General features: G+C 56.9%; 1 protein-coding gene across 1 annotated transcript in view; it reads right to left on the minus strand.

Moving 5' to 3' along the window:
- Window positions 1-2,465: 2,465 nt before the first annotated feature.
- Window positions 2,466-10,101, minus strand: part of CSK (C-terminal Src kinase) — a 21,444-nt gene continuing 13,808 nt past the window's right edge. Inside the window, exons 2-13 of the mRNA XM_008064206.2 lie at window positions 7,268-7,347; window positions 6,894-7,007; window positions 6,673-6,785; window positions 6,159-6,378; window positions 5,231-5,324; window positions 4,995-5,060; window positions 4,822-4,921; window positions 4,645-4,735; window positions 4,126-4,199; window positions 3,838-4,033; window positions 3,649-3,735; window positions 2,466-3,330 (exon numbers count right to left, since the gene is read on the minus strand). Of these exons, the coding sequence (XP_008062397.1) occupies window positions 3,148-3,330; window positions 3,649-3,735; window positions 3,838-4,033; window positions 4,126-4,199; window positions 4,645-4,735; window positions 4,822-4,921; window positions 4,995-5,060; window positions 5,231-5,324; window positions 6,159-6,378; window positions 6,673-6,785; window positions 6,894-7,007; window positions 7,268-7,282 (1,353 nt within the window). The 5' untranslated portion in view covers window positions 7,283-7,347 and the 3' untranslated portion in view covers window positions 2,466-3,147. The remainder of the gene's footprint in view (window positions 3,331-3,648; window positions 3,736-3,837; window positions 4,034-4,125; window positions 4,200-4,644; window positions 4,736-4,821; window positions 4,922-4,994; window positions 5,061-5,230; window positions 5,325-6,158; window positions 6,379-6,672; window positions 6,786-6,893; window positions 7,008-7,267; window positions 7,348-10,101) is intronic.

Consider the following 10,101-nt stretch of genomic DNA (forward strand, 5'->3'; position numbering starts at 1 on the left):
AGGCTGCGGTGGCCATGAGCGTGCCATTGCACTCCAGCCTGGGCAACAGAGTGAGACTCCAACTCAAAAAAAAAGAGAAAGAAACCGGGTAGCACAATATGATCTCCTGGCTTTAAGCACTCCTCCCGCCTCTGCCTCCCAAGGTGCTGAGATTACAGACTGAGCCACTGTGCCCAGCCCAGCTCCTCTTGACCTTTCAGTACTAAGAACTCCTCAACGCTGGGCCCTGAGCTTTTCTCTCCTCTCTGTGTCCTACCACAGTGACTTCATCTGCCTTGCCCATGGGTTCAAGTTGATGTTGATGACTCTCAAACTCTTCTCCAGCTCTGGGTTCCAACAACTTCCCAGCACCTCTTGACGGCTTCAAAGGCTCACTTGAAGCCCAACATGCCTTGAACAGAACTGGCAATGCCCCTCCGGAAGGCGAGCCACCTTGTCCCCTTGTACTGTTGTTCACCCTCGGACTGAACCCATGAGCACATTCGGGCAGTTCTACCTCTTTCCTCTCTGGTCGTTTCTCACCTGGACCTCTCCTGAGTTCCCTTCGAACCTTCTCTACTAGTAGATAGGAGTGATCGCTTCAAAATGACATATCTGACCCGTCACCCTCCTGTTCAAAACCTGTCACTGGCTTCCCTGCGACTCCCGGCTGGGTAACGCCAAGCTCTGGCACAGCCTTGCCTCTGCCTTAGGCTGTCTACATCCTCCCCACCTTCTCTGAGATCCTGGGACAAAACTGCCCCTGCTACAGTCTCAGCATTTCTTCCTGGCATGCTGCCAACCCCCACCCGTGCTCATGCTGCTAATCAGTTTAAAGGCTGCTTCTTAGCCAAGCGCAGTAGCTCACTCCTGTAATCCCAGAACTTTGGGAGGCAGAGGCGAGAGAACTGCTTGAGCCCACGGGTTCAAGACCAGCCTGGGCAACATGGCGAGACCTCATCTCTACAATAAAATTAAGAAACTAAGGCCGGGCGTGGTGGCTCAAGCCTGTAATCCCAGTACTTTGGGAGGCTGAGGCAAGAGGATTGCCTGAGCTCAGGGGTCCGAGACCAGCCTGGGTAACTTGGTCAGACCTCGTCTCTGCAATAAATCAAAAAACAAGCCGGGTGTGGTAGGTGCCTGTAGTTCTAGCTACTTGGAAGGCTGAAGCAGAAGGATTGCCTGAGCCCAGCAGGTCAAGACTACGGTGGCAATGAACATACCACTGCCCTCCAGCCTGGGTGACAGAGTGAGAATTCGACTCAAAAAAAAAAAAAATTAGATGGGTGTGGTGGTACATGCCCATAGTTCCAGTTACTTGGAAGGCTAAAGTGGAAGGATCACCTGAACCCAGCAGGTTGAGGCTGCAGTGGCTGTAAGCGTGTCACTACACTCCAGACTGGGTGCCAGTGAGACTACAATTCCAAAATAAATAAATGCTGTTTCTTTCAGGAGGCCCTCCCTGACCAACATAGATTCCCATGTTATGCATTTCTGATAGCACTTTGATAGCCTGTGTGTGATTATCTGTCTTCCCAACCGTGAACCCCACAAGGTCTGTTTTGCTCCCTGCTGAACCCCGGTCCTAGCACACAGCAGCTATGGAGGTATGTTGTCGGTCTAGTTTTAGAAACATGAGTCTGGCAGTATGCAAAGGATGGACTAGGAGAGGTGGGGAGGCTGTTGCACTGGGTCAGGAGAGAGAAGATGGTGGATAGAGCCGCAGTGGGGCCGAGGGACAGACACAAGGCAGTCTTCAAAGTCAGAACACCAAGGTCACAGCCACACTGGACACAGGGAATTCCCACTGCCTGTCTCAGTGAAGGAGTCAAGCTCCCCCAGCTTCACTGACCACTGCTCCTGGACAACCCAAGTGAGGGGGACAATCAGTAGCCAGTCACTGGAGGGTGCCTGGATCTCCTCTCTCCTCTGCAAAGTCCAGAAGGGCACAGGGCTTGGCATGTGGTGGGGGTGGGGACAGGGAGCACTGTTCCACCATGAGCAAAATGTGAGGACCAGGTGCTCAGAGCCTCTGTTTTCCCATCACCTTCCAGGGCCAGCAGCTTCGGAGGCCTGAGATACTCGTCTCCCACCAGGGATGCCTGTCCAGCTCCTGGGCCCACCACTCTTTCTCGTACTCTTGAACAGAGGCCCAACTAGAAACCCATCCCCATCTGTCAGGCCTGGGCTCCCCCAAGATCCCTGGCTCCAGCCCTCCTTGTGCAAAAGGCTTGAATGACACAGCAGGAGAGGCAGCTGGAGCCCTCAGAGCACCTGTGGACGGGGCCTAGAGCCAGGCCTGAGTGGCAGCTGGACGGAGTGGACGGGCTGTGGGCACCCCCCGTGGCAGACACAGGACACTCGCTCGTGCAGCTGACACAAAGCGGCGGCTACATCTCCCGGCCATGCTCCCACCCGGCCCCATTCACAGAGACAGGGGGATGGACAAGATGGCATGGGGGGACAACCGGGCAGGACAGGCGGGCTCGGAGGAGGAAGCGCCGAGGCCGGCGGCGGTGTCCTCATGGCGTGGTTTATTACGGTTCCATCTCACAAGGCAGGTGGGCCGTGGCAGCGCACACGAAATCCAAGCCCCCGACAGACGTCTGCCTCGGGCGCATGCAAACAGTGCAACATGGTCAAGCGCAAACACGGGGCGACCGAGGCAACACGGGACATGAAACACGGAAGGGGAACAGGCTGGGGCGGTGGGTCCCTAGAGAGGAGCCCGGTTCCCCCACCCTCATGGGCAGGAAAGGAAAATAAGATTCGTACTTCTTGTAAAATGCCCATTTGCTGGGTACTTTCTTCTTATCTTGAAAAATAATAAAAAATAAACACACGGAAAAAAATCTCAAAAAAGGAAAGGAATAAAACTCTAAGAAGGCGAGCGATGGGCTGGGACCCGGCGTGGTGGGGCGCTGCCCCTGCTCTCCAGTCTCCTCCCTCCCTGGCCCCGTGGACTCCCCGAGCCCCACACACGGGTCCAAGAGAAGGGGCCGGGCCTCAGCGGGGTCCCTGGGGCCAGAGGGCGCAGGCTGGGACAGTGGAAAGAGGCTGCCAGCCCTCTGGGGCTCAGTCCAGGCTCGAGCCCCGCGAGCAGGGCCACCAGGTCCACGGCCTTCCAGGTTCAGTCCCCACAGGCCCAGGACTGGGCGCGGCTGGTGGTCACAGGTGCAGCTCGTGGGTCTTGATGTGCTCGAGCTGCTCCCGGAGCTGCAGGAAGGAGGGCCGTGCGGCGGCATCCAGGTGCCAGCAGTTCTTCATAACCTCGTAGACGGCAGATGGGCAGCCGTCTGGGGCATCCATCTTGTAGCCCTTCTCCACCCGAGGAACGACGTCCTTCAGGGGCTGCAAGCAGGGGGTGGCAGGCGTCAGTGCAGGGCCTGCCCTGAGGGGACCCCTGCCCGGCAGCCTCGTCAGAGATCCCAACTGGGCCCAGAGGTCAGATTTGACTTGCAGGCCCCCGAAACAGTGGGCGAGGGGCTGGTGATGTCCAAGGGAGGGTGAGGAGAGGGCGAAGTCTCCCTCGGGCCCAGGCATGGGAGGTGGCCTGGAGGCACCCCAAGGCAGGCCTGAAGCTTCCAGGCTTCATACCCCTGCCAATCCCTCTCTTGCTCCAAGTACCACCCTCACCCAGCCAGGCACCGATCCGGTGCCCACACTCACAATTCTTGGATAAGGCACTCGCCCGAAGGAGTAGATTTCCCAGAGGAGGATTCCGAAGCTCCATACATCGGACTTAGTCGAGAATTTCTGCAGGTGAATGGCGTAGGTAGAATCAGGTCCTGGGAATCTGGGGTAGGAGTGTTCTGGGAGCCCCACCCACCACCTTCAGGCCCAGGGAAGCCACCCCACCTTCTCTCTCAGGGCCTCGGGCGCTGTCCACTTGACTGGCAGCTTGCCCGTGTCCTGGGTGCTGGATGCCTCCTTGGTGAGACCAAAGTCGCTGACCTTGGCCACATTGTCCTCAGACACCAGCACGTTGCGGGCAGCCAGGTCCCGATGCACGAAGTTGTTGCCCTCCAGGTATTCCATAGCCTCGCATACGTCTCTAGGTGGGCCAGCCACATGTCCCTCAGACAGGGCTCCCATAATAGGATGGGGACCCCCTCGAGCCCCGCCCCCAAGGGCTGCTTCACTCACAGCGAGAACTTGAGGAGACAGTCTCCGCCTAGCACCGACCGACCCCGCGAGCGCAGGTAGTCCACCAGGCTCCCCTGGGGCAGGACAGACCAACAGGCCCAGGTCAGACCTGTCCTGCAGCCCTCTGAAACAGTGGACTGGAGGCTGGGTAAGTGGTGACACCCAAGGAGGTGTGAGGAGACACAGGGCGGGGAGGGGCAGGACAGCCTGCTGGATGGATGGTGTCAGCTCAATTCACGGATTCTCTGTTAAGCCTCACAAATCTCCACAGGAGGCTAGTTACTCTCTCCATCTCACAGATGTGAAAATGAGGCTTGGAGAGGTGCCGTGACTTGTCCAAGGTCATAGTCCATAAGTAATGAAACAAGACAAAAGCTGACCCTGGCACCCTCAAAGGTCAGTTGGGGTGGGAGACTGAGGAAGCAGGGGCTCAAGGGTAGGGGGTGGTTTAGGGCAGCTGGAAAGTCCTAGCCCCAGGGTTCCAACCCAGGACGGATCGGGTCTCAGGGCAGTACCCACCTTGGCCATGTACTCGGTGACGATGTACAGCCCGCCCTTCTCCTCCACAATCACACCCAAGAGCTGGACCAGGTTGCTATGCCGAAGTTGCCTGGGGTGGGATGGGTGGTCAGAGCCTGCCAAGCCTCCTCGCATGCCGCCTGGGGCCGCCTCCCCCCAACTCCTGCCCCAACTCACGTCATGACCGAGGCCTCAGCCAAGAAGGCCTGGGCGGTGGCGTCGTTCTTAATGCACTTGACAGCAACTTTGTTTCCTCGGTAGTCACCCAGCATCACGTCTGGCGGGGAGAGAGGAGGCTGTTCCCTGGCCTCCCACAGCCCCTCGCCCCCCAGGCGCCCCGCCACACTCACCTCCAAACTCCCCTTTCCCAATGATCTGCAGCAGTTTCAGCTCCTTCATGTTCAGGGCCCAGCCACCTGCGGGGAGGGTACATGAGCGTGAGGATGCCTGGCTGGGCACCACGGCTGGGCCCGCCAGGTGTGGGGGGTTCCCTGGAGTTTCCGGTACCTCCTGGCTGGGGCCAGTGCTAGGAAGCTGGGGTGGAAGGGGCTGGGCGGGCATGAGGTCTGGGGTAGGGTGCACTCACTGCGGTAGAATTCATCCTGGGCTGCCACGGTGCCCTCCATGACCTTTGGTTTGATGAGGCGTGTACAGAGTCCATCTGCATCTGAGGTGTAGTGCTGGGGGTGGGGGTGGGGCAGGGTGCTCAGAGCCAAACGTCACTCTGCCCCCCCCAACCGGCTCACATGCACGACCTAGGACTGACCACCAGAGGGCGGCAGAGGCTGGTCTCGGTCAGCCCAGAGTTGCCTGGGGTGGAGAGGGCTCCTGTTTCTGGCAGGGCAGGGGTTATGGGCTCCTTGGATTATGACATGGGGCCCAATTCCCATGCTGCCCCACACTCGGCTGCTGGACCAACATTCGGTTGCAGCTGCTACTCTGGGCCTCCCTGCTATCCAGAGGGCAACCCATGGCTTGGCCCTGACACCCACTTCCAGCCAGGTGTGCCCAGGACTCCACCCTCACCTGCTACAGGCCATGCCAGGCCACAGGGAAAGGGCATGGGAGTGAGTACAGAGGTGTCCAGAAGGCCATCTGTGGCCACCAGATACCAAGTGTGGCCTGGCTGGGGCTGGAAGAACTGCCTTGGCAGCTGCAAGACATGTGGCACCCTGAGGGATCCTGGTGATGGGGTGCATAGCCTGTGCTGACCCACACATGTGGGCAGGCAGGTCTGTGAGTGGCTGGAGGATGGTTAGCTCTGGGATCAGACAGAGGAAGAATCTCATTCCATTCACAGCTGGGTGACCTCAGGCAGGTCCCAAAACAAGGATAATGCTACCCTCCCATGGCAGCACTGAGGAGTCAGATCAGCCCTGGCATGCAGGAAAGGAAAGGCAGGCTCACGGAGTGCAAAGCATGCCTCGGTAACCAGCTAGAGTGGGGCTGGAGCCAAAACCTGGGGTGGGTCAGGAGTGTGGGGGTGGGTGGCCCCAGGTACCATCCATGCTCACCTCCACCAGCTGCATGAGGTTCTCGAAGTACACCTCCTCATCGATGCTCAGCTTGCTGGCATGGTACATGATGCGGTAGTGCTCCACCTTACCATCGCAGCTCACGCACAGCGTGTAGTCCCCGGGGTAGTTGGTGCTCTCCCGCACCAGGAACAGGCCCGTCTCGGGTGGGTACAGAAGCCGCTCGGCCTGCTCCCGTGTGATCTTGCCATGGAACCAGCTGGGGGCAGCCGGGCCAGGGGTCACGCACTGGCCCTGGCCACCCCCACACACCTGCTAGTTCCCCTTTCTGAAGGTGCCGCCTCCGTTCCCATCTTCCCATGGCTCCCACTTGCTCCACCCAGCAGTTGAGGTCCGCATCCTCTGTTCCCCATCCCTTTTTCTTCTACCCTTCTGACCCATCCTTCCACTCCTCGAAGCCCTCACCCATGCCCAGCCCCACTCCCTGCTTTCCTCTGAAGCTCTTCCAGGAAGACAGGGCTTCCTCCTCCCCAGCACTCCTCATGGTACTCACGGCATGAGGCTGAGTTTGGTGCCCGCCTTCACGCCCTCACGCTTCTGGACGTAGTTGGCTGGGATGATGCCCTCACGGCCCACCTTGTTCTTGGCTTTGTACCAATTGGGATCCTGGGGGGAGGGCAGCACAGATGCTCTCAGGCCCACCTCCCCTGCAGAGGGGCCTAGACCCAGAGGGAAGGCCCTGGGGAGAGGGGGTGGTGGGCATCACCCGATTACCTTGGTGACGGCCACAATGGTGAGCACGTCTCCTTTGCAGAAGGGCAGGTCCTGCTCGGCGGTGCCATGGAAGTTGTACTTGGCAATACATTCTGTACCGGAGGGCCAGGAGGCCTACAGACCAAGCGACAGGTGGGCGGTGCAGCCTGGGACCCCTCCCCCACCTGCCCCGAGAACTCTGGGTCCTTCCCCGTTGAGACTCCCCACCCCCAGACCTGTGTTTGACAGCGCAAGCTGGACTATCACTCCACTGAAAACATGGGGCAGAGGGTTGGGGAAGGGGGCGGGTCTTCTTAGTCCCTCTCTCCTGTGGTAAGCACCCCCTGGGACTGGTGGGAATGCCCCTGTGACCTAGGTCCCCACCCCAGCATTACCTGTATTGCCGACATCTTCTCAGGAGCTCTGGCGTCCCCGAGTTACAGGAGAGTCGATCTGTCACTTGGTACCATTAGAGCTGCAGGAAGGAGGGTGAAAACTGAGGAGGGATATAGAGAAGACCCCCATCACAGAGGTTCGGCTCCTTCCCCAAGGAGTATGACAGGGCACCAAATGCTTCCTGAGCTGGGGTTTGGAGCAAGTACTGGTCTCGCCAGCCCCAGCAGACTGAGGGCATTGGATAGAGGAGGAGGAGAAGGAGGAAGAGGAGGACTGAGGGTCCCCAGGGACAGAGGGGGCCACCAACCCTAAGTCCACAGGGGCTCTGCCTGACAGAATGGCCAGGAAGAGCAAAGTGGGCTGGGAGGGCTAGCGGCACCAGGCCCCCCCACCCATCAGCCCCAGGCCGGTGCCAGCTACCTAGATTTCAGGGCAAAGGGGCCCGGGGCAGGCACTGTGTGACCTGGGACAGTCACTTGTACCCTGTGGGTCCGCAGTTCTTCACCTACAACAGCTTGTCCAGGCAGCATCTCAATGACACTGACCCCCAAGAGAACACAGGGCACGTGTCCACCAAGACAGGGACAGGGGGGCTCAGGGCAGCACAATGTGTTACAGACCTCAAATGGGGAATTGCCCAGTGCCCACCAAGAGGGAAGGGGAGAACAGGCACAGTCACAAATGGAATCCTGGGAACCGCAAGCTCGAGTGAACGACAGCATTGAAAAGTTGTGATACGTTTCCGAACATGATGTTGTTACCCACGAAGCCAGACACAGGAAAGCACACACAGCATGGCTCTGCCTTATAAGTTTCAAGATCTAGCCAAACCCACCCATGCTGACAGGACAATGGTTCTTGGGGTGGGGGAGACTGGGAGGGGAGCAAGGGGACCTCAGTTTATACGGGCTGAGCCCCATCATGAAGTGGGTTTGCTCTGTGGCAATTCACCGAGCTATACCCTTGTGATGTGTGCTTTTTTTTATTTTTTTATTTTTTTTTGAGTTGGAGACTCACTGTCACCCAGGCTGGAGTATAGTGGCACTCCACAGCCTCAACCTGCTGGGTTTAGGTGATCCTTCCACCTCAGCGTTCCAAGTAGCTGGAATTATAGGCACATGCCACTACGCTCAGCTAATTTTTTGATTTATTGTAGAGATGAGGTCTCACCAAGTTGCCCAGGCTGGTCTCGAACACTTAGGTTCAGGCAATCCTCTCACTTTGGCCTCCCAAAGTGCTGGGATTATAGGTGTGAGCCACCACGCTCGGCCTGATGTGTATTTTTGGTGTACAGGTGACCCCTGGACAACAAGGGTTTGAACTGCCCAGGTCCACTTACATATGGATTTTTTTTTTTTTTGAGTTGGAGTCTCACTCAGTTGCCCAGACTGAAGTGCAGTGGCCGCTCCCAACCACCGCAGCCTCAACCTGGTGATCCTTCCGCCTCAGCCTTCCAAGTAGCTGGAACTACAGGCACGCGCTACCACGCCCGGCTGATTTTTTGACTTATTGTAGAGATGAGGTCTCGCCTGCCCAGGCGGGTCTTGAACCCGTGGGCTCAGGCAATCCACTCACCTCAGCCTCCCAAAGTGCTGGGATTATAGGCTGAGCCACCAAGCCCGGCTACAAATGGATTTTTTTATTTAAAAAAATTGTTGGGAGGCTGAGGCGGGAGGATCACTTGAGCCCAGGAGCTTGAGCCCAGCCTGGAAAACATAGTAAGACCTGGTCTCTACAAAAGAGTTAAAAATTTAGCAGGCCATGGTAGCGTGCATCTGTAGTCCCAGCTACTCGGGAGGCTGAGTGGTGGAAGAATTGCCTGAGCCCAGGAGGTCAAGGCTACTGTGAGCCATGAGCATGCCACTGCACTCCAGCCTGGGTGATAGAGACGCTGATTCAAAAAAAAAAATGGTTTTTTTTAAGTTTTATAAAAGAGAGGAGATCTTGCTATATTGCCCAGGCTGGCCTCAAACTCCTGGACTCAAGAGATCCTCACCTCAGCCTCTTGACTAGCTGGGACTACAGGCAAGTGCCACCAGACCTGAAATAAAAGCGATATGGTGTGTGCCTGCTTCTTTTCCCTGAGATAGTAATACCAGCCCCTCCTCTTCCAGCTACTCAAAGTGATGACGAGGATGAAGACCCATATTATGATCTACTTCCATTTAATACACAGTGAATCTATTTTCTCTTTCCTACGGTTTTAATAACATTTTCTTATTTTGCTGTAAGAACCCAGTATATGGTACACACAACATACAAAATATGTGTTCACTGACTGTTTTTGGTATCAAAAAGGCTTTCAGTCAACAGGAGGCTGTTAGTGGTTAAGTTGTTTGTTTTTTTTTTGAGTCGGAGTCTCATTCTGATGCCCAGACTGGAGTGCAGTGGCATGCTCACGGCCACCACAGCCTCGACCAGCTGGGTTCAGGCTATCCTTCCGCCTCACCCTTCCAAGTAGCTGGAACTACAGGCACACGCCACCACGCCCAGCTAATTTTTTGATTTATTGTGGAGATGAGGTCTTGCCAAGTTGCCCAGGCTGGTCTCGAATCCTTGGGCTCAGGCAATTCTCTCACCTCGGCCTCCCGAAGTGCTGGGATTATAGGCATGAGCCACTGTGCCCAGCCGTGGTTAAGTTTTTGGGGAGTCAGAAGTTAATTTGCTACTTTTGACTGTGTGGTGGCAAGGGGCGAAAGTTGGTACCCTTAACCCCCACATCATTCAAGGATCTACTGTATATTTGTGGCAATAAAGTTGCCCTAAAAAGCTACATCAAGCTGGGCTTGGTGGCTCAGCCTGTAATCCCAGCACTTTGGGAGGCTGAGGTGAG

Source organism: Carlito syrichta, unplaced genomic scaffold, assembly GCF_000164805.1.
Source record: "Carlito syrichta isolate Samal-C Ts95f unplaced genomic scaffold, Tarsius_syrichta-2.0.1 Scaffold307224, whole genome shotgun sequence".
Lineage (NCBI taxonomy): Eukaryota > Metazoa > Chordata > Mammalia > Primates > Tarsiidae > Carlito > Carlito syrichta.